The sequence below is a fragment of the Pseudonaja textilis genome, chromosome 1, assembly GCF_049901715.1.
Source record: "Pseudonaja textilis isolate UNSWEBS1 chromosome 1, rPseTex1.2, whole genome shotgun sequence".
NCBI lineage: Eukaryota > Metazoa > Chordata > Lepidosauria > Squamata > Elapidae > Pseudonaja > Pseudonaja textilis.
Window position 1 is genome coordinate 166,183,967 of NC_141990.1, and position 24,952 is coordinate 166,208,918.

A 24,952-nucleotide genomic window follows, 5' to 3' on the forward strand; every position below is an offset into this window, starting at 1 on the left:
GTCTAAAATGTCCTTGAATCTGCTGTATCTATAGCGCCACTGGAAAAACACTTCAGTCAAAAATCTCAGATGAAACCATTGATTTAATGAAGGAAAAAAAAGACACATTGAGGACTACCGATCGTTTCACTAATAAATTGGAGTACATTAAACTTTGTAAGACCATAAGAAAACGTATCCAAGAAGGAATGCATTCGTTTAACATGAACCTTGTAAAAAAGGCAATTGAAAAAAACAAAGGGATTAATAGAGCAAAATGCAAATTTATAAATACAAGAAAGACATTTTTCATTAAAACATGAAGATGGCTCTGTGCGCAGAACAAGACAGGAAATGTTAGAAATTATTGGAAAATTCTATTCAGAGCTAGAAGCAAGAAAAAGGGATGGCTGGTAGCCAAGAGAGTCATAGAATAGATTCCGCTTGATAAAAAGCATCCACCAAAGAGACCCAGAACAAGACAGATCAATGACATCAGCAACTATTGTGGGCCCAATTAGCAAAAGAAAGCTCAAGATAGTATTGGCTGGAAACATGTTTGGATCTCCACGGTCAAAAAAGATGTTGAGGGAGTTCAGAGAAGAGCAATAAAGATGATTAGGAGTCTGGAAGGCTACGTGATATGACGACCTTCTAAGGGTATTAGGTGTGTCTCGCCTATCAAAGGAAAGAATTAGGGGTGACAATGGGAGGTCTCTGCCATGAGAAGGTTGACCAATTCTCCAAAGCACCCAAGGGCAGGACAAGAAGTAACTGATAGAAGAGTTTCAAGGAGAGATCCAACCTAGAATTAAATAGACATTTCCTGACAGTGAGAATAATTAATCATTGGAATGGCTTGCCTCTGGAAGTTGTGGGTGCTCTATCACTGGAGGTTTTGAAGAAGGGACTGGACAGCCATTTGTCTGGAATGGTATAGAGTCTCCTGCTCAAGCAGGGGGCTGGACTAGAAGATCTTCCAACTCTGTTATTCTGTATTCTGTAAGTCTTTTTGTTTCCATCCATACTTATTAAAAGTCATAACGCTTGGTTACATTGTCTACTCTTTTTTGTTGCTCTACAGTATTTCCCCTGAGCTAATGTGACATCTATTGTGTATTATTTTTCTCCTTTCTTTTTCTCTCCCCATCCTCACCTTTCCCTTCTGCTGCCTTCTTTTCTAAGCAAAAGATGTAATTCTTTGTGTTGTTATGAAAAGTGTAAAAGTCCTGGCTGATTCTCCAAAACGTCCCTATCACTGTTTTGGACAGTATGTGAAATCTAGCTTCTTCTGGTGAATGACACTCCTAATCTGCAGCCAAAAGATCAAGTTTAGCAGGATGTCTGACTCACAGGCTTCTTCAAATAGAAACCTATTTAAATGATTCATTTAATATGGGGAAAAAAAAGACTACCTTGAAGATCTTTTCACAAAGACTCAACAGGGATCAAAATGACGAGGATTCATCGAGAATCTAAGCTTTTGCAGAGAAACACCACCAGCAATTTTGCCAAAGGGGGAGTGGGAGCATCATACACTTATAAATTGATCTAAAATGCATATTGTAGCTTACATATTTAAATATAGCCTTATTATGGGAAAAAAATTAGTTTCAGGGCATAGTAAAAGAACATTGTTTTCTGTGCTTGCTCTGAACAGAATGCACAAGAGAATATGTTAAGAAATGTATATTTTGCATAGAATACCATTTCAATCCCTAATGGCACACCTATTTAACATTATAAATTGTGATTTGTGGGATGATCTGAATTAGAATATGATCTGTGCATGCTTGATGGATCAATCGGGGACTGAGTACTTGGTGACACCTTGATCCAGCCACTGGGGCTCTTTTTAAACCTGACTGGCTCTGGGTGCAATAGCAGCTACAAGAGGTCTGTGGTACACCGGTGGTTTCACTCCTAGGGAAAATCCTAGATACTATATTCAGAACTTCAGAAATACTGTTTACAATTTATGCCTGAAAGAAATTCCAATAAACCTCAAGTGGATCTATACACAGAATTTGTTGGTTTTGAATGTGATTGGATCCTTTTTAAAACAAAATCTCACGTGAAAAGCTTATGGCTTCTGCTGTAAATAAATGCCCCTTCCCCCTTGCTACGGTAGGTGCAAACCCACTTGCAAGGAAACTCTGTATGGCTTTCCACGGCTTTTCCACTTGCATATCAACTCCTTAATCTGTTCAGATGCAGGAGGACAGCTCTGTCTCCCAAATTTGAAGATCTACGTTTTGGATCTTTCTCTGCCTCCCTCCCGCCCCATAGCAATGTGCCGTCCACCTGCCCTTCTTCCGGAAAGCTGCATTGGCTGCAGCGGCAGCTTTGGACAGTCCTTGTGCCATGCCATTTCCCGGATCTGGGCAGAGGTCCCAGTTCTCAAGGCGAAAATGTGTAGGGGGAAAATGTGGCTCTTTGGAGCCGGAGAGGCTGGAAGGAGCTGCTCTGTTGTCAGGGGTGAAATTCAATTTTTTTCCCTACTGGCTCTGTGGGTGTGGCTGTGGGCGTGGCTTGGTATAATAGTAATAGCAACCAGGGCTGATTGGGGTGATTTTTTTTAACCAATTCAAATCGTCCCTACCACCTCTCCCAGGGTGGGCTGAGATGGTTGAATTTCACCCCTGCTCTCTGTGCTCTGCGATGGGAAACAGAGTCTGCTCAGGTCCGCTGGCTGTCTCCACCCACCTCGCTCAGCCTGCAGGACTCTCTGAGTCGGATTTTCTGTCTCAAAGTTTCTGCATCCAGAGTGGCTGCTAGTCGGCAGTTCAGGCTCAGCAGGGAAAAGAGGAATTCTTCCCTCCATTCAAGGTGGGGAGACGAGAATTGAAGGATGTACAGGAACTGAAAAACCGAGGATCTCTTATTACATCAGAAGTTGACCCAACATCGGGCAGGAAGGGTTGCCTTATATACAGTCAGGGGTGGGATTCAAATTTTTTAACAACCGGTTCTGTGGGTGTGGCTTAGTTGGTGGGCATGGCTTGGTGGTCATGTGACTGGGTGGACAAGGCTTGGTGGTCATGTTATTGGCTGGCATGGCCAACTCAATATCACTCACATGGAGGCACGCATCTCCTCGCCTGGCCTCTTGTGACTGTGGGGATGCTGTAACAGTCATAAGTGTGAAAAACAGTCATAAGTCACTTTTTTCAGTGCCATTGTAACTTTGAATAGTAACTCCACACAAGCAAAGTACCAGCAAAGGAGGAAAAAAAAAACTGCAGAGAAATTCCAGAGACAGGAAGTCTAGTCCTGCCAAGAATGTAGTAAGGGTTAATAGAGAGGCAGTTTCTGTAAGCAACACCAGAATGTTTCCTTCCTGCCTTTCTTACAGGATTAGGTCAGTAATTTCTTCTAACAATCAGTTCTCCGAACTGCTTAGAATGTTAACAACCAGTTCTAGCGAATAGGTGCAAACTGGTAGAATCCCACCCCTTTATACAGTTTATCACAATATAGGGGATGTTTAGAAAAAAGAGAGAGTCCCAACACAGGGGAACTTGTTCCACTAGTAATAATAACAATTAAAATGATCTAAACAGAGATGAGTTAATAATGCCTAAAGTAGGATTAAAATATGCAAGTAGCAATTAGTAGCTGAGGAAGTAAAGCGGGGAGCAGGAAAGACCGCTTCTACAATGCTCTTTCTATGCTTCATTTATGTTCTTAATAGCATTCTCCCTCTATCATCCTGAACATTATAATGTAACCATATCTGGGCCAAAGGCCAGGAGTGCATGAAACTCTAATGGCCTTGATAATGCTCCTCTGCTTTCAGTGTGTAATGAAGCCTATTGGATCAAAATATCATAACTCAGGGGTCAGGGGTGTCAAACTGGATTTCGTTGAAGGCCAAATAAGCATTATAGTTCTGGGAGGGAGGGAAATGGGATGGACAGCTCCTGCAGCACCCTGCTGGCCAAAATGGGGTGTAGGGGGTGCCCCTTCTGTCCCTCGTTTTGACATCCACGGCCTCCTACAGCTCTCTGTAGGCCAAAAACAGGCTGCCTGGTCCATTTTTGACCAGCAGAGTGCTGCAGGAGGCTGGGGAGGCTGAAAACAGGCCACAGGGAGAGGAACAGGCAATCCCTTGTGGTCTGGTTTGGCAGGCAGAGGCGGTCCTTTGATATTTCCAGGCCAGCCCATGGGCCAGATTTAAGCACCTGCTCTAGCTTGTCTTGAGATTGTCTCATCCCTGAAATCTTATTACTTCACCTTTTAAATCTAGGAAACTCAGTGGTTAGAATGCAGTACTGCAGGCTACTTCTGATTACTGGCTGCCAGCAGTTTGGCATGGCAGTTCAATTCTCACTGGCTCAAGGTTGACTCAGTCTTCCATCTTTCCAAGGCCGATAAAATGAGGACCCAGATTGTTGGGAGTAATATGCTGACTCTGTAAACCGCTTAGAGAGGGTTGTAAAGCACTGTGAAGAAGTATATAAGTCTAAGTGCTATTGCTAAATGCTATTCCTATTTTGAGATTTATACAAGAGGAAAAATATTCGTTATGTGACATCTATTGAAGGAAACTGCAGGCATGCCTTATGTATTTGCTTCTGCTTGAAGGGATGATTCAGCAGCCCTTCTAAGAAAAACGACACCCTGGGTACAGTTTTTTTGTTTTGTTTTGCCAGCAGATCAGAAAGGAATAAAATGAATAAAATTTTAAGGAAAAAAAAGTGAGATCTTCCCAGCTCTGGCTGAATTTATTCAGAGAGAAACTACAGCAGCATATTAAACTGCTCTGAACTTTCCTTCTATTGGCAAGCCTGTGCTCTTTTCCAGAGAAGCTCTTAATGGATCATTAGACTCAAGTCCAGGTCTTGCACTCACAAAGCCAGCCAGAGGGGTCTCAGGATCCTCCCTTGAGCGGAAAGTGAAATTATAACCCCAAGGAAGATAGCTGAATTTAGTGTCTCCAGTGCCACCTTAAGTACCAAAACACATTTTCTCCAGATCCCTAGAAACTGGGGTCTAGGACAGACAAGGAAGTGCATATATCTATGCCCACCTTATGAAACTAGTCTTGAGCACCCAGGTCCAGGATGTCAGGGAGCATACTGAAGAACAGCGGTTGCCAACCGGTGGGCTGCGGCCCACTGGTGGGCTGTGAGAAAATTTTGGTGGGCTGCAGAGAAATCTCACCCCCAGAGCACCCTCCTAAAGCAATTAATCCAGGCTGCGCAGAAATACATGGCCCACAGGAACCCTCCCTGCCCACTCACTCTTTACCCAGTAAACTTGCCTGCTAAATTGCTCTTTTTCCTTTTTCCAACCATCATCTGTTCTGCTGTGTTGAGAGATTTAGATTAGCTAGGAAGCAGGAAATGGTTGGATTTCTTGCTTTCTAGCTAGTCTTTAAATCTTTGGCTCAGCACAGCCAAACCTCCCTTAGGACTGAAGGTTTGCTTGCAAGCAAATTCAGTGCAGAATCACAGCAAGCAAATTTGAGAGACTGAGCTAGCCGATGGCAGATAGATCACTGAATAATTCTGTGAGCAACTCAATCTGCCTGCCTGCTTTTCCTGATTTTGGGTAAAAGTTGCTCTTTTTTAAAATAAAAAATTCAATATCAATATGCATGGTGTGTTGTGAGTTAATTTTGTGAGTTTGCTTGCAAGCAAATTTTATGTGACAGACTGAGCTAGCCAATGGCAGATAGATAGATCTCTGAATGAATCTGTGATTCTGTGAGCAACTCAATCTGCCTGCTTTGCCTGATTTTGGGTAAAAGTTGCTTTTTTTATAAAAAAAATCAATATTTATATAAATATTTACATACAAACCATGCCCAGCCAGTCACATGACCACCAAGCCACACCCACAAATTAGGCCATGCCCACAGAACCCTGGGATCTAAAATTATGAGTTTGGTGGTCCCTGAGGTCCAAAAGGTTGGAGACTCCTGCTGTAAACCACTTAGAGAGGGCTGTAAAGCACTGTGAAGCAGTATATAAATCTGAGTGCTATTGCTATTATGTTTTTGATCAAGACAGGTCATTGCATGTATACCATGACTAATCAGAGAATTCTGAAGGGAAGGAATAATGTATCATTTTCTATATAACATTCTTAAAGAAAACAACTTTATTTCAATTTGATAACATTCCAATTGCCTCAAGAGTATTATGCACTATCAGCACTCTAATTCAGGGGTCGCCAACCTTTTGGTCCTCAGGGTCCACCAAACTCATAATTTTAGACCTCAGGGACCACTAACTGGTTCTGTGGGTGTGGCCTAATTTGTGGGTCTGGCTTGGTGGTCATGTGACTGGCTGGGCATGGCTTGTATGTAAATATTTCCCATTTTTACCAGAATGGATGGGTCTTTTTGGTTTCTAAAAACATACTTCAATCTATATATTTCAAGTTTAAAGAACTATTGCTTTCAATGGGGCTACTTCCAGGTAATCCCATTGTAGGATTAGTTTCAGAAAGGGCTGAATCATTATGAGTCCTAAGATTTTCCCAATAGGTGTTATTAACCCATAAGACATTCATTTGATGCATAATGGTCCATGTACAATATGCTGAACTACATATTCATAAATATTTACTTCTTTCAATTACAAGGACATCCAACATTACACATTTATTAACAGGAGAGATTAGTGAATTCCAAGTGAACTTGGAAACTCTTTTCCCAATGGTTTTATTTAAAAAATATCAAACAGCTTTCCTTTTCTTGAAATTTAGGTCTGATGTAAAATTTAATTTAATAACAGCACAGGAAAGAAAAATACAGAAGCCGATTTCCATGTTTATGAAGTCTTTAATACTAATTTACTAAGATGCAAAACAATAACTGAATTCCCATTCATCTGCAGCCAACAAGATACGAATATTCGCTTCAGACAAAATAAATATGTTAAATTGTGCACCTTAAAAATAATCACGATTTTGTATGAATACTAATGAAAGCAACAATGAATAGAAAATGACTGATAGCTTTTTAGATCAAAAATAATTCAAGTATTTTGTAAAGTTCCTCAGACAGTTGTCTTTGAATTTTAAGTTTGTGCAATATCTATCATTGCATAGTAAAGAAAATCTTGTACAACTCCAGTTCTATGTAATTTATTTTAACATGCACCTAGAATATATTGTTAATTTGCGTAGTGGAGTTTTCCTCTCTGAGAATTGGTTGAATTCAGTGGGATCATGCAGCATATCAATATAAGCAATATAAAATTTCCATACATTTCCTGTCGAGTTGAATTCTATCAATGAAGCAAAAATATAACAACTGAAATGATTTTTTTTATTATGTTGAACTTCATTACAATAATATCGTGTGGGGAAAAATTAAGTTGCATATGTTCTTTACAAAATATTGTAAATGAATGTTTATAAAATAAATATAGATCTTAGCAGGGTTGATTATGTAAGGCTAGGACCACTGAAAACATGACAATTCATTTCTGTGAGCTTTGTGGTTGTGTGATCATTTATAATCTATACATAATCTGTGTATTTAAATATATCTATACAGAACTGAACAGCAGAGGAGAAATTTAGAAAAGAAATTGTATTTCTTATGAAATTGTTAGTGTAACAAAATGTTACCCCAACTCTTTATCATATGTACATAATTGGGGACCAGTGTGGTCTGATTTTTTTAAAAAAAATCACATCGCACATTACAATGTTTTGTGAATTACATAAAGATTTTACTTAATATAACAGACTGACCTTTGTAGCCATATTGAATGGCATTGTCTACTGTGGTTACCATTTCTCCCAAAACAAAACCCAAATTTCACACCTATTTATTTTAATCTCCAATATACTTAAACACAAAGTGGCATTACATAAAATATTTTATAGGGCCATTTTATATTGGAAAAGAGGATTTGAGCACATTACATACAGAATCTATTCCAATTTGTTTTTCAGGTCAGGGAGAAAAGGTAAAATTCATTGCTGACTTTGGAGAATATTAACCTTAAATTCCAGTAATTGCATTCCAGACTTTCCACTGCTTTTTTCATTTACTGTAGAACAGTAATGTCACTACATTGCAAGGATTATGTAATGACCGCAACATGCTCAATGGAAGTGCCTACCATTTTTGTGGCTAATGCTGCGCTATAAGCACAATAAATCACATTAGTAATGGGAGCTGGAGTTTCAGGAAGAGTATTTTTCTTATTTAGGTATGGTAAACGGTTTGTGCCCCTTATTTCTTATATTCCCCATTTTAAAAAACGAGGAGCTATTTTTCTGAGTTCCACTGAATTTCAACAGCACAATCTCTAATAGTTCTGAGTCTAAATAAACAAGCAAATAAAGCAAATAAATAAAAGTTCAGGTGCTACAGTTGGCCCAAGGACCACAAGTTGCTCACTCATGAGTTAAATCAAATGGATTTAAAAATGATTGTCATGCCAAACCACCTGATTCACACAATTGTCAATAAAGCTTGGAGAAAGGCATCCCAAAACATTGGTATAGTATTAACTGACCCAGGGAAATCTAAAAATAAATTCAAACATAACTTGATAAGTATCAGATTTTGCTTTGCTTTGTTTTTTTAATGCTAATACACAATGGGTAATATATCTTAAAGGAATAAAACATTTATATACAGATTGAAATGATTTCTATATGATTAACCAAATTATAAATAGCTCATGCCCAAATACCTGTGACTGGGAAAAAAGCTTTTAAGTAAGTTGCTTTTCATTATGCACTTAAAGCTTATTCCAAAGCAGTCTTCTATAGCAATGAATAATCAAAAATTTGGAGTTTTGGATATGATTGCAGGTTAAGTTTACACTACTCTGATGTCATAGCAATTGTAATAAAAGATAACAATGTGTTTATCTTATGGCTGCTTTAATGACCATCATTGCTTAATTAGCATGGACACTGCATCCCAGCATAGAAAACCCCTAAGCACAACTGCATCTGCAAGCACCAGCGCTAACAAAACCAGAGTGGGATGCTGCCTTGTATATTGGAATAAACTTTTGGTTGGCCAGCAGAAGTGCATCCATACAAGCAAGCTTTGTTTCTACTACACTTTAGTTAGTTGCTGGAATTTGCCATTATGGCTTTTCACATTTGCTAATTAGAGAAGTGATGAAAAACTTGATTATGGCAGAGCTTGGATGCTTGGAAGAAGGGAAGAGGCTAAATTATTGTTTCATGAATGCCACTTCTCTGTTTAAACAGGATTCAATGTTATCTGGTTATGCACATGGCAATATTCTTGTCGTTTTTTCTAATCCTATCCTCCATGACAGTAACCACATGTAGCTTGGTAGGAAGTAACGTTCAAAGCTATGCTTTGAAAAATAATTACTACAGAAATAAATTCAAAAAGACATGGATATCTGGATGCTGTATATGCACTTTTAAAAACTGAAAGGAGTCCTGAGGATGAGGAGAGACTGGCCTTTATAAAACAATACACAGAACACCTTAACCTGTTAAAAGCTCTCAGTATTTTACAAGTACTTAAGGCTTATTTAGGCTTCTTTCCTGTCATACAATATGAGGCTGAGAAAGGAAAACAACACGGCAAAATGAAAAAGACATAAGCTTGGCACTTCTGTGATTAATTTGAGAGGGTGTCAGCTTCTTACAATATATACAAAATATCTGCATGGATGCAAATGCATTTGAAGAGAGAGAAAAAATCATTGTATACACATTGGTTTTGGATGGACCTTTTTTTTTTGGTTTCAAGCATACATATTTAAAAAGCATACCTCTTATTTGTGGAATTTCCCTGCACTATGCCCCAACCTCTAAAATATAAAGTGCTACCCCAAAATTAAATAGGAGCAACATTTTAAGAATGTGTACAGCTTAAGATTACTATGGAATGAAACATTTAAAAAATGTGTAATAATGGAGTTTGATAAGACTTCCCCCTAAGCCTTTTTAAAAAATATATTTCATTGTGGTATGATTTGCCATTCCTCAAAGAGGTTTGCCCCAAAGCAATAAATAAACAAAATAAAGAATACCTATATTAGGTAGAATTAAGGAATTATCCTGTTTCATAGGTAAAACCTAGAATCAGCTCTTCTGTGTTTTGTTCCATCATGTTCTTGGTAAATAGATTTTATTTGGGACCCTCTTGCTAGCTCGTTTGCTGTGTTTATGCCATGCAGTTCACCATTTCAGAAATTATCATGCCACTGGAGTCTGCCATTAATATTAAAACATCATGCGAAATCAAATTATTAAGAAATTCTTTACCTATTTAAATAGTTTGAAAGTGTTTACTTATTGCGCTTGGTTTGTTTGTTCCATTTTTGTTTAGAACAAAAAATAGGCGAAATAGTTCCTTCCCAAAGTTTGTTTTGTCCCTAACATCCCCAAAAAAAGAGAGAAATGAGTGGAGGAAGTCCTTGAATTTAAATCTCCCGTAAAGGACAGTTTTCCTTTAGCCCTTTCACAAATGCCTCCGCTTGCCACTGGTAGACAATGGCTGGTATGCTTCTGTCGCAGGAAGAGCCAGCTGCTTCAAAGAGCCTCCATAGCCAGAGTCCACATTCAAGCACAGCCACATTCTTCCAGGGAATTTCTTAGATGCCTTGTTGACTTGGATCGTATCTTCTCTTTTTTACATTTCTTCCAATTAAAGGAGAGATAGGAAATAAGAAATAGACTAGTGAGGCATATGGGAACCACAAGTCATATTCATCACATTAGAGTATGGGCTCACATTCAGACTTCCTACATGTAACCTTGAAAAAGTTTCATATTTAAAAGATTTCAAAGCAGAGTTCTGACAGCAATATTTAAATGAAAATGAAAATGTAATCCTACATAGTGTTTTGTACAGTATTAAGAGAGAAGAACTCTGCTGACCTATCCAATGGACTGTAATGTATGATGTCTTTTGTGTCAGCCCATAACTGCAATGTGCAATATATACTTTCTTTCTCCAGACAGAAACGGCTCTTAAAGCAGAATGGAGGTGTTAATTGCATTATTGAAATTGTGTCCATGTCATTAGCACAGAAAAAGCTTTTAGTATAAAGGTCCATTCTCTTGCCTTATATAAATATGCTATATAACTAAACAGCAAGGCATTACAAAGCAACACAAAAATTGGATGCAACTTCCCCATAATCTGGCTTTATGTGGGGCATCAAGCAAGGGAGTCATGCATTTAGTCTTAACAATGTGCGTGTGCACTGCTCCACCACCACCTTATCATGCAGTAACACATAGAACAGAATTTCACAATTTCCCTAACTTTAAGAAACATAAAAGCCTTTAGTTCTTCCACTGCATGCTCAAATTAAAGAGATTTTGCTGTTTTTATTGCTAGTACTTGCTTTGCTAGTAAAGTATAGATGATTGCCAAAAGAACACACTTAACATTCACTTTTGTACTATATACTTCTGTACTATATATTTGAAACCTGCAGTTTATAGCTACAGCTCTGTTATAACAATATTTCAATTGGCTTTTGTATATGCTTTTGTATATGCCATACATTTCCAAATATATACTGCATCACAATGAATGAATATTCCAGTGTAATACAGTAATACTCATGCCATTGGCAGATTTGATATAACTATGCTAAGACATTAATTATTACAATTGCTGCTCTCAGAAGTAAGTGACTGTTTCAACTCTACAAATTTGCTACTTTTCATAGTATACAATATTCGTCCTATTGTCAGTTATTTTTCTTCTATTCTCATGTTACAACTCAGGATATTTCTTGAATCTTGTTTACAAAATTTTAAGCAACAATGATTTTTTTTGTCCTCAAAGACATCACAGAACACTGCTTTTACTAAAACAAGCTAAAATGGTTCTCTCTGTGGACTTTATGAAAATGAAGATTTGAACACTACGCCTTTGCTATGTTTTCATACCCCCAAATGTTTTAATGATGTATGAAAAGTGTATTAAAAATAATGCCGAAACCTACAGTTAAAGATGTATTAAAAATAATGCCCAAACCTACAATTTTCTATAGATTTACAATTATATAGTACAGTAATCTTACATTTTAATGTCAGTTAGAATGACAGTGTATCTTAAAAACAACAAAACAATTTAAAAAGTTATGCATTTGGCAGTGTATATAAAATGAAACAATACATGGAAAAATTGGCCACATTGTGGGCTCCAACCTCATCTTTCATCTACTATTTTCATGTGAAAACTAGCCTTATGGAAACTACCATATTTAATTTGCCAATTAAGCGTTGAATTTGTGAATTCTATACTTTGTGCAGTAAATATAATCAACAAGGCTATTCCTACTCACAATTCTTCCATATTTAATCAGAATTAAATCTTGTTTATTTCCAACAGTTTTTTTCCTCAATTAAGTATACATAGGGCTGTAGTCTACTTCAACTACTGATCTGATAAAATCCCTCTCTAGGAAATAACACTATGAAGTATACCATTAAAATGAATTTCTATCTCTATGTTCATGCAGGTGTCTTTACTTTTTAAGACATTATTCTTGCCACCACTACTGAAAACCCCAGTATCATCTACCTTATCTAGCAGTCTTTTAAATAGTTTGTAACTGATCTCGCATGAAATAAATCTCTTTTCCCAAATAGAAAAAAATGCCAGACAAAGTCGTGCATGTTGGAAGAAGAGAAATATATTGCATGAGTTCAGATCTCATAAAATATAGACAAAGGTTACAATACTCATTTTTATAGTTTTACAGTTTATGTTTTACCAATACAATAACAATAGAATATTGTGCAAAAGTTCATTTATTTCAGTAATGCAACTTAAAAGGTGAACCTAATATATGAGATACCTCATTACATACAAAGCAAGATAGTTCAAGCCATGATTTGTCATAATTCAGGTGATTATGGCTTAAAGCTCAAAAAAACCCCAAATCCACAATCTCAGAAAATTAGAATATTGTGAAAAGGTGCAATATTCTAGGCTCAAAGTGTCCCACTCTAATCAGCTAATTAAGCCGTAACACCTGCAAAAGGTTCCTGAGCCTTTAAATGGCCTCTCAGTCTGGTTCAGTAGGAATCACAATCATGGGAAAGATTGCTGACCTGACAGTTGTACAGACAACCATAATTGACACCCTCCATGAGGAGGGAAAGCCTCAAAAGGTAACAGCAAAAGAAGTTGGATGTTCCCAAAGTGCCGTATCAAAGCACATTAATAGAAAGTTATGTGGAAGGGAAAAGTGTGGAAGAAAAAGGTGCACAAGCAGCAGGGATGACCGCAGCCTGGAGGGGATTGTCAGGAAAAGGCCACTCAAAAGTGTTGGGGACTTTCACAAGGAGTGGACTGAGGCTGAAGTCAGTGCATCAAGAGCCACCACACACAGATGGATCCTGGACATGGGCTTCAAATGTCGTATTCCTCTTGTCAAGCCACTCCTGAACAACGAACAACATCAGAAACATCTTACCTGGGCTAAAGAAAAACAGAACTGGTCTGTTGCTCAGTGGTCCAAAGTCCTCTTTTCTGATGAGAGCAACTTTTGCATCTCATTTGGAAACCAAGGACCCAGAGTCTGGAGGAAGAATGGAGAGGCATACACTGCAAGATGCTTGAAGTCCAGCGTGAAGTTTCCACAGTCTGTGTTGATTTGGGGAGCCATGTCATCTGCTGGTGTTGGTCCACTGTGCTTCATTAAGCCCAGGGTCAACGCAGCTGTCTACCAGGAGATTTTGGAGCACTTCATGCTTCCTTCTGCAGACGAGCTTTATGGGGATGCTGACTTCATTTTCCAGCAGGACTTGGCACCTGCCCACACTGCCAAAAGCACCAAAACCAGGTTCAATGACCGTGAGATTACTGTGCTTGATTGGCCAACAAACTCACCTGACCTGAACCCCATAAGAGAATCTATGGGGCATTGCCAAGAGAAAGATGAGAGACATGAGACCGAACAATGCAGAAGAGCTGAAGGCCGCTATTGAAGCATCCTGGTCTTCCATAACACCTCAGCAGTGCCCCAGGCTAATAGCTTCCATGCCATGCCACATTGAGGCAGTAATTGCTGTAAAAGGGGCCCAAAGCAAGTACTTAGTACATATGCATGCTTATACTTTTCAGAGGTCCGATATTGTTCTATGTACAATCCTTGTTTTATTGATTGCATGTAATATTCTAATTTTCTGAGATGGTGGATTTGGGGTTTTCATGAGCTGTAAGCCATAATCATCTCAATTATGACAAATCATGGTTTGAACTATCTTGCTTTGCATGTAATGAGTCTATCTCATATATTAGTTTCACCTTTTAAGTTGCATTACTGAAATAAATGAACTTTTGCACGATATTCTAATTTTTCCAGTTTCACCTGTATATAAACCCATAAATGAAATTTGCATATGTTTAGCAATTCTTTAAAGATTCTTGGATAGTTAATTATTGTGAATTCAGTCCTCATAAAAACTGTTTTTATTTTCATTTTATTACAACTAATTTAGATATGCTTGTAGGAAGTACTCTACCAGAAGTATATTTACTTACAATGCCTTGCTAGATAATTTTGCTATACCAACTTTATTAGAATAATCTTATAATGTGTGTTTTCAAAGACAGAATTTGATAAACATTCCATGAACACCAAAAGACAGAAGTGGAAACTCAAAGCAAAATACGAAACATACTTGGACCAGATCAAAATATGAAAATATACATCCTTTGAGATTGTAATGAAAAAACAACCCTTCGATAAAGAAGGCAAAGAAAATGCCTGTGCTGGAATGAAGCAAATGCTCTTCAAAATGAGAAAGTAATTTGTCATAGTTCTAAAGTTGCTTCCATGCAGTATCATTATCCTGCTGTGTGAGAATCGCCGTGGTTGCTATCTGGAGCTTAGTGAATGAGGAAAAAGAGAGAAAGAACAGCTATCAGCTGCACAATGGAGGAAAAGAAACTAGCATTCTGGGCAATGTCTCATCCCAACGATGATTGTTTCCTATTGACATTTTATTTCAAAGCAGTCTATCATCAAACAGCCAACTCTTCAACATGCTGAAGAACTGTAAAAACTGAAAGCTGGAAAAAGATCAGGAGTTCCCAAAAGAAAACTGACATTTTCATGGTGAAATAGTTTGAAAACTGGTTGCTACGTGATTTGAATGCAGGATGGAGAGAAAATCTTTGACTGTAAGCCTTACTTCTTCCAAAAATGTATAGCTTAAGCCTACAATAATTGGATAGTGAAGCAATTAGGATTCCAAAATGGACAAGGGTGGCATTTGGAGGAGAGGAGGTTCCTGGATTTTTGTTTTGTTTCGGTTTTGCTTCTGGTGAATTAACACTAAAGGAAGGTATAAACTTCTTATAATATTGTTCATCTGCTTCTCTTTGGTTATCGGCTGAAATTCGGGAGTAAGATATCTCGTAGCTTTGGACTATGTGCAGCCTCTAGTTGACATGCTGCTCTCCCCTTGCTTATTAATGAATTGGGCTATTCTTACAAGAAGCTCTACTTTTCACTTTTGGACTTTGTCCAGAATTTTTGTTTAATTGAAACTGGCCATTCCCACTAAAGGGAAGCTCATCAATATAGTATTTTACTCTTGGATGAAATGAGACGACCCAAGCCATGAATTATGATAGAGGACCACTCCCTGAAGCCCATGTTTCAAAGTGATAATTTGCTATTTTTATTAAGTGACTGCATCCTATTAAAGTCTTTACCCCTTGACAGAAGTTCAAAAGAAGAAAGTTGCTTTCCTCTGCTGTATGAAATTGTATCCACAAGTCTTTAAAATCAGAAACGATGTAATAGCAGATGAGAGAAAAAAGTCTACTGAATGCATTTAAACTTACTGCCTTATGGAAAAAAAGAATGACAATATATCATTCTAGTTCCTTGGCAACAGGCTGGGAGTAATAAGATGGAATTGGCTGTCTCTGGTATGGAGAAACAATTTGCACAATGCAAAAACAGATTTTGCAATCCTACCTAACAGTAGGCAACTCTTTTTTTATGCTAAGCAGGAAAATAATTTAATTCTAGCCATATAACTTTAACAAAGCCAATAAACGTTAACAAAACCAGAGGAGGTATTCAGCAGGTTCTGACCAGTTCTGGAGAACCGGTAGTGGAAATTTTTAGAAATTCGGAGAACTGGCAAATATCACCTCTGACTGGCCCTGCCCCCATCTATTCTCCGCCTCCCTAATCTCAACTGAGCGTCTGGGTCTTCTTTTGTTGCCCTGCATAGAAGAACAGAGCTGAAAAGCAGGTTAGTAGAGTGGGGAGGGAATGGGATTTTGCAGTAACCTTTCCCCAGGAGTGGGGTAGGAAGGGAGATTTTACAATATCTTTCCCCTGCCACACCACCAAGCCATGCCCACCAAGCCACACCAGACCCACAAAACCAGTAGTAAAATTTTTTGAATCCCATCACTGAACAAAACATAAAAAACTTGCCTTGTATCCATCTATCCATTCACCTCTGTGCCTTATAAGTAATAAATGGCATAAAAATGTACCCGTTTATCATGCACATCAATACAATTATTTATTTATTCAATTTCTATAACCACCCATCTCAGTCAAAAGACCATAATAATGTATACTATGAATTATATATTTTAATTAAAATGCTTTTGGATCATGGATACATATTTCAGAATGCTTATAGGAATCCAGAACAAGTTGGGATATAAAAAAGGAGGGAAAGATCAATTTTAATTCAGAGCTCAGCAGCCTTATTGTTAGGATGCTGCCATTTTGGTGGGGAGAGGCCCTGGGTGTATTCTTTAATTTATAACCTTCTTCCTGGTGCCTATTTAACCTGTATTTTGACTTATCTTCCTGGGAATATAAGGGGGGAGGGCCATCTGTTTTGTCTCAGCTCCGGAGCCTCCAGCAAGAGACACCTGAGAACAGCTTCAGCCAGCGATTCTCAAAACAACTTTGCATCTGTCAACTGGCTTATTCAACACTGGACTGAGGGGAGGGACCTCTAACTGCCTTAACCTAAATGAATTGCTATCCTCATATCCTGTTTCCTTTTGTCTTGCTATCTCTTTTCTTCAATAAAAGGCTCTTTTTGAAATACTAATTGTTTCAAGAATTCTCGAGAGGAGAGGCAGACACTTATACCTATAAAACAACACTAATATTGTTTTATTCTCCATTATAATGCTGATTCTAACTAAACATTTTAGACCAAATCATATAGAAATTTAGTATCTTCATGAAAGAACCTTTACAAATGTTTACGCCAAAAATATTTGAATTCAACTTTTCATGCATCTGAAGAAAGTTAACATCTATCACATAAATAGTAAGAAGAATTTTCATTAGACAATATAGTATCATAATAGGAACATAATGAGTTGGATCCAGAAGCGTATGAATGAAAAGTCACACCACTCATTATGGACTATCCTTCCCCCTCAAGCTACTCTTACGAATCTCATCCATTTTCTCCTTTCGCTGCAGACAGTGATGTTTTTTCACAAACTGGAAGGGTCACCTGGCCCTCAGAGGATGCAGTGAGGATAAGGGTCCAGGATGAGTGAAGGGTTTCAGTCCTGACCCAAATTAAGAATGCTCAGAAAAGAACATTCTCAGATAGGTATTAAGATGCCACACTAAAATTACTTGTTTCTATAGAATTATTCCTTAAGCGTGAAGTATTCCATTTGACATTTTGAAAATCTTTATATTTTGCCTTTTTAAATTTAAAATATAAACTTAAATTATAGAAGTGGTTATTGTTGCATATAGTAATATTATCAGCAGATAACATAAATACTCTGAGTTCTCTTAAGCCTCTCATACATACTAAATGAAGCAGCAAAATATGAGAAGACCTCTCTAGATTCTAATGAGAAAATCTACCTTCCCCCCCCCCAACTTTAGCCCAAAGAAACATGCACTTCAAGCTGAGAGCTAGGCGAGGCCATCGTATTTGAGGTTCTGCTACAGAGTAAAATAGTTTTCTATAAAAAAGCAAGAGAACTATTAAGATGTTTACACTGCATGATTATCCATACAGATACAACAGGTACAGATATTCATAATATATCTTATAATTTTTATGTAAATGTCACACAAAATGCAAAGTACTATTTGAGTAGAGTCCTTTGAATGTAAGATAAGTCACATATAAATACCTGCAGGAAGAGGCATTTTTCTTAGACATTAATTTTTTGCTGTTTTTTTTCTGAGCCTTTTTCCTCCTCTTTCTTGTCAGATGCTTTATTTGTAAAACAAAGACAAAAACAAAAAATGCTCCTAAAAGGTGCCCAATGTCTTACTGAATTTTGATGACATAATCTTGTGATCATAAAAAGCAATGTCCTTCGTTTATAACTTAGGCTTTTGCATGATTCCAGCAAGTTATTCAAGAAACTGTGGATTAAACAAGTTATGAATCAAATCAATAACAACTTCTAGTAATTCCAATCAGTGTGGCTAGTAGTGAAGAATGTTAAGAACAGTAGCTCAAGAACATTTGAAAAACTGGTATTACAGTTTTAATAATTAGTACTTTCTGTATTGATTTTGGTTAATGACAGTTTCTGGTGCATGACTTATAAAGGAAGTTAATTAGATTATGCTTGTGCTACAGACTCACACAGCCCTTTTCATCACATATCAGCCCTCTTATAAAATTGTATGTGTGATAGTGGGGATGAATGCACGTCCACTTCCTTCTTTGCCTTCCCAGTCTAGAAGGCAAAGTTCTGTATTAGAGGCCCCCCCCCCCTCATGACTGATTTTGCTCCAAGTCCTCACGGGAGAACCTTCCTAACACGTCTCTAACTACAAACATTTGTTTTTTAGGTGTAGAGAATAATGTGAAGTGGACTAATGTCCTTACCTCAATTCCCTCTAAAAGGGAATATAATCTTGTTTTAAAGACATTAAGAAGTAAATTATTATTTCAACGATCTGAACAGAATTAAAAACAGGACATGTTATTAGTAAGCATATTTCATATGTCCAAATAATATATAAAATACACTACTTGCAAAATTTGTAAGATCTGTGTTTATTTAGTTTTATATAAAAATACACCTTATTTTTGTTTTATATAGTACTTTATATCAATTGATATAAGAGAAATACTTCCTTTTAACTTCCCCATGATACATTCTTTCATCCCCTCATAACAAACAAACAAACAAAAACTGTCAAGGAACTGGATGCAGTGTGTCCATGGGGTAAGGGGAGATTTAAAACCCTCAAGATAACAGTTGTAACTAAATAATAGAATTTTTGAGGTATGTTGCTATTTTGACTTTTTCTATCACTCCCTCACCCCCTATGCCCCAACTGTCCAGATAAATTGTGAAAGCTGCTTGCACACAACTAGAGGTTTCCTAGGCCCATTTACTAATTCTTACATAGGGCAATTGCACTAAAGCAACTGATTTACTATTAAGTTTTTGCTGAACCATTATCATTAAGCATTCTACCTAGAAAGACATCTTAAGCTTCATCCTATTAACAGAAAAACGTATGTGCTCTCTCTGTATCTATCTATGTGTGTAGCATTTTATATGAAGATACAAAAGTCCTAGATTTCTCTCACCTTATTTAGCTTGAGAAAAAAATGAGACAACCATGAACTTGGAAACATTTCCTTCTTAGTTTCAAATTCAGATTCTTGGAAAAGTCACTTGGACTTGAACAGATCAGGTTGTCTTTTTTAAAACTGCATTTTATGTTGGGCCATATCTATCATGTTGCCATTTTGCTGCATATTTTTCAAAATTCTATTTTTTTCCACTGTCAATTCAAAGAGTCAAAATCATTATATATTTACTGTTAGGAATACATAGATAAAGCTACAAAAGTGTTGTATAGAGGCATCAGCTGTACAACTCAACTTATTTTTAAAATATGTAAGTGCTGAAAGAACTCACTGAAAAATAATTCCAGTCAAGATACGGAGGGATAGATGAGGTTATGAAATGAGTTTGTGTATGTAAAATTTTTTACACATTTTACAGATTGGGGTTTCTGCCAAGAGGAGGGCTGTATCAATAATACTGCTTGATTTAAACTATGCTCTCCTAAGATGAAAAAAATAGTTTTAAGATTTGGTTCAAATGTCAGCCTCATACTACTTGGGTGAGTTACATATTTTTATTGACCTTGTCAGTTTTCTTCTGCAAAATGATTTTTTTATTGTGCTCTTGGGATGTAATACAGTATTTATTTTGACATTTGGGAATTGAACTGTTTTGAATTCAGGCTTTTGGGGCCCTACTGAAGCCCTCAGGGTAGCATTTTGTAAATAGCTATTTTTTTAGGGCAACATTTTTGCACTGGTCATGTCCACGGCAGTTTCACAAGCTTCCTTAGGTTGAAGATCTTTAATACTATCCAAAGAGTGAGATGCAGTAATTTGCTGCATTACTAAAATGCCTTTTTAGCCTATGTTGCATGACTCTATTAGATACTCTATATTACAACTTTGCACTCTGGTGACATTTCTGAGATTTCATAAAAGATACTTGGTCTTTTACAAAATATGGATTTTTTAAAAAGTAAACCATTACTTGAGATCTTGTAGCAGGAACTCAAAATCTAGTGATGTAAGCAGGAAGAAGTGCTATAGCCACTGAAAAAAAGACATGCGGCATTGCTTACTTAAAGCCCCATCCTGTCCCCCCAAGGACAATAGCTGCTACCAGGATGGCACCAGCGATGGAACCTATTATAAGATTGGTGGCGCTAGGACCTGTGACAAAGGGTGATGGGAAGAAAGAGATCAGAACCAACCACTTAATTCATTCACTTCCAGGGAAAGGTAGTAAAACAATTTAAAATAAATGAGCTATTAAATTATTTGAAAGAAACATTTTAAAGTGGGCCAAAGTTATTTAAAAGCTATATGAAGAATTTTTTTGGAGATAGATGAATTTTCTATTATGCTTCCATGTACAAACTAACACTTCCCTGGAATACTTCTTACTAATGAAACATTGGAGTTTAAACTTATTTAAACATTTACAATGCCACAAATATGTTACAATTTTGCAGGATTCAAACATTTTTAAATCAAAAAGTCAGATAGTATGCTTCTTTACTTGATAGACAACTAACTTTTTAAATTATTGGATGAAGTTTGGAAGAATTTTGAAGAGCAAAAAAGAAAAAAGCAGCATCAGGAGAAACAGGGAAAAATTAAAAAGACAACTAAAAATAACAAAAAACAATAGCTAAATTGGTACATGAAAATAAGTGCAAAACCTGTAAGTCCAATCACCTGTGGGTGATAGAAGTCAAGTGACAAGTCCTGGGTCTATTCTTTCAAATTTTATTTATATTCCATGTACACCAAAAAGACTTTTGTTTAATGAGTGAAGTAAATGTCTCCTGTGGCATTGTAAATCATTGTGTACTTGAGTATTTCTATCAAAGCTGATCCTTAAAACAACAAATACCATCACTATTTTACTTCTCAAATGCAATCACAACAAAAAGATATATATCTGATTTAATATTTTGTTTTAGATTCACAATATAGTCTTTTAAAAAGCAAGACACAGATTAGAGATGATTTTGAACATGTGCTACCACTGTTAAAAAAAATCCATAGTTAAAACTAATATGGACATTTAAAAACAATTTGTTTTTAAATTTTAAAAAACAGGATTTTATGCAAGTGCTATTGGAAATTGTGATTATTTATAGAGGAAAATTATTTATTTTATCCCAGCCTAGAAGCATGCCCATCTTTTTTTATTTGTTCACCTGCTTACTTGAGAGATGGCTAATCTTGTTAAGTGTAAGTAATAGGAAAGATGGAGTGCCTGAAAGTAGCCCCCCTACTATTAATATGACGAGCACTATGTATTTACAATATGGGAAATTCTCTATATTCCTTCCTGGCAAGACATTTCGTATGCCTGGTGTGCTTTTTGGCTTGAAGGTCATACTTCAACCAGCTACCCACAGAAGAACTTCACTTGAGTCAACTTTGAAGCACTAGGATGAATATCTAATAATGAATGCAATATATGCATTTGCAAACATCTTTTCTTATGAAAATGGTGGCATATAAATAGAGAAAGATTGCTTTTGGCAATTTAGAGAATAAGAAATTTGATCATCCAAACTGGATTTCCATTGTGCAGCAAGTTAATTTTCTTTGTCAATCAAGGAATTAATCTGCTGGATGACTGCTAGGTTAAACATTCCCTTCTATTAGATTCCAACTAACGCAATATACAAAAACAATTCCTCTATTGAGGGCCATCATACTCCTTCAAATTCTTTATTATAAAGGATCTCCACAAGCATCTTAATATCTAGCATGATGAAGAATGATAGTTTCCTCATTTAATGATGCTTCAGCTGCTATTAGTCAGAAATTTAATGCTACTGTTATTTAATCAAATTTTACTGAAAAAATTGTAATAGTTGGGATTAACAATGATTTTTCTGTAAAATGCTCATATTTATCAATTCTTAAAACAAAATTGTAGACAGATCACATACTAATGCAAAAAAAGTAAGCAGTCATTACTTATGATAGTATCACTACTACTACTAACAAAACACTTTAGATTTTAAGAAAATCTAATTTTAGATGAATCATAATAAGAAAATTAGGATTCTCTCCTCTTCTCTACAGCCACCAATGCTGTCTCTGCTTTCTTTGGTAGCTTGATCTTCCTAACATCAAAATGCCACCATCAGGTTGAAGAACAGGATGGATGGACAGATGCAGTGTTATGAAAAATGTGCAGTTATCTGAAAAATCTGCTATTCTAGAAATAACAGCAAAAAAATTTCTTGATTGTATAAATAGAGTAGTCAGAATACATAGGAGCATGCATTTTTTGAAATGAAATCAAATAAAAAGGGCAACTAATTCTAATGATATTGCTATAAAGACTATCTAATGATGTTCGTATAAAGTTCCTAAATGTTGCTCTTATTTTTAACCAAATATATGGTTGATACATCAATATGTATGTAAATAATACCCATGTTAACTATTTCAAAATAATTCATCTCATTTAATATAAATATTCATAACTGCCTTGATCCAATTTTAGTAACATAAACCACAGATAAGCTCAGATGAGGAGACCTATGATCATCAAAATAGCCTCTCGCTAGGCCAAGAAAACATTCATGGTCCTCCCAGCACTGGTGGGAATGCACATCCAATGCATATTTGGATGCTCACTGGCTCTGCATGAAGAAAGCTGTTTCTATGTACAGAGCTCCCTTACTCAGCTAAGATGCTACAGCACCAAACATTATTGGTTTAGGTCAGAGTTTCTTAACCTTAGTCGCTTTAAGGTGTCTGGATTTCAGACATGCTGGCTGAGGTATTCTGGGAGCTGGTTTAGACATCTTAAAGTGGATGAGATTGAAAAACAGTGATTTGGACAATTCTACTTTTTAATTATTTAATTATTTAAATCATGTACTTTTACTTACTATTCCTCTGAATGCTTCCGGCAATAAACCAAACTATATCAAGTGCACTAAGTTATCTATTACACAATTTTTTTAAGCTATAATTTGTTTTTGAAATTTTATTTATAATTTAGAGCATTGAAAACATATAAACATTGAATTATATTAATTATGGTGCTACAAAATTGACAAACTATTGTTTTATGCCCCACATTATCCCAGACAGGAGAGAGTTAAACATTACGTGAGCATATCACACGACACAAATGTTCAAATCACATGACAAATACAGTCACCACAAAACACAAAGCTAGTTGGAGTACACAGAGGGATCAGATGCGTACAGTTACCTCACACAGTAGGCACCAAACATAAAACTCTGAAACTAATAAATATGCTTACTCTATTCCCCACCCTGTGCCTCCAAATATCACCCCCAGTGCCAGAATGGTCCCTGCCACTGCACCTATAAGCCTGTTAGTGGCCATGCTCACTGTATAGAGGGAAGAGGGAAGATCTTTTAAAAAGACAGTTATGACATAATCTGAAAAGAAAAATCATATGGCACCTCAAAATGATATACCATTCTCTGTCATTTATTTTGTAGAAAATTCATTTTAGCAGTTCGAGAAATAATTCTGCATATTTAAGTGCAATTTGTTTTAAAAATTGATCAATGTTCTGTAATGCATTCATGGGTAGAGCTGTAACAAGGAAGATGAAAGGCCTGGATTGACTGCAGTTTTGCAGCTCCTTTGCAGTTTGCATGCACTGCAAAAGATGTACATTGAAATGGTGCTTCTCTTTTCTATATGCAATCAACTAGAATTCTCCTTTTTCAGGGCCTTACCCATGGCTAGCTTTACATAGAAAATATGCATCAGCTGTCTGCTGAAAATAATGAGTGATGCCCACATCGGTACTCACAGAGGGATACATTGGTTTGATGGGCCTTCATGATAAATGCTAGAACCGTGTCTCTCAACCTTGGCAGCCTTCAGATATGTGGACTCCAAGGTGGAGAAACACTGCTCTAGAGAATACAGTACTGATAACTGTTTAAAAACACATATTCTATGAACAAATAACAGCACACTCCTGAACTATTGCGAGTATGTTGCATTATGATTAGTGAGCCAAACACCCAAGAAAACTTTGATTATGGTCTTTTCAATTTTTTTAAAGCATTGCCTAAATATGGCAAATATTGAAGATTTTTAAAAATATGAAAAAAATGTTACTCGAATCATTCCAGGATTTATAGAAATATAGGACAATAGAAGGAGAAAAACATGAATATGAATTTGTTTGAAGTCTGAGCTATCGGCCACTATTACAAATGGTTCTCCAGAAGGATTCCTCCAGCTTTCCATTGGCAGATGAAGTACCATGTTTCTCACAAAATAAGGCTGGGCCTTTTTTTTTTTACCCCCCCAAAAACTGCTAGGCCGTCTTTTCGGGGGTGTCTTAATTCCCCCCCTTGCACCCTTGGGAGGGCGGGTGGCGACGGCTTGGATGTTGACCTCGGCGTTGTTGGGGCACTTAGTATCAGGAGACCTTCACCACCATTGCTTTCCCTTCTCCCTGTGCTGCCACAGCGTTTA

At 36.8% G+C, this 24,952-nt stretch overlaps 1 protein-coding gene across 6 annotated transcripts in view; it reads right to left on the reverse strand.

Moving 5' to 3' along the window:
- Window positions 1-6,760: 6,760 nt before the first annotated feature.
- Window positions 6,761-24,952, reverse strand: part of ADAM23 (ADAM metallopeptidase domain 23) — an 89,517-nt gene continuing 71,325 nt past the window's right edge. For 2 of the 6 annotated variants that reach the window (XR_015740695.1, XM_026707745.2), the window contains 2 exons: window positions 20,562-20,652; window positions 6,761-10,587 (listed from right to left, as the gene is read on the reverse strand). Coding sequence is in view for 5 of the 6 variants with exons in the window: in XM_026707745.2 (XP_026563530.2) it covers window positions 10,542-10,587; window positions 20,562-20,652 (137 nt within the window). In the remaining variant the exon portion in view is untranslated. The other 4 variants (XM_087919667.1, XM_087919666.1, XM_087919665.1 and 1 more) reach the window with 3 other exon arrangements.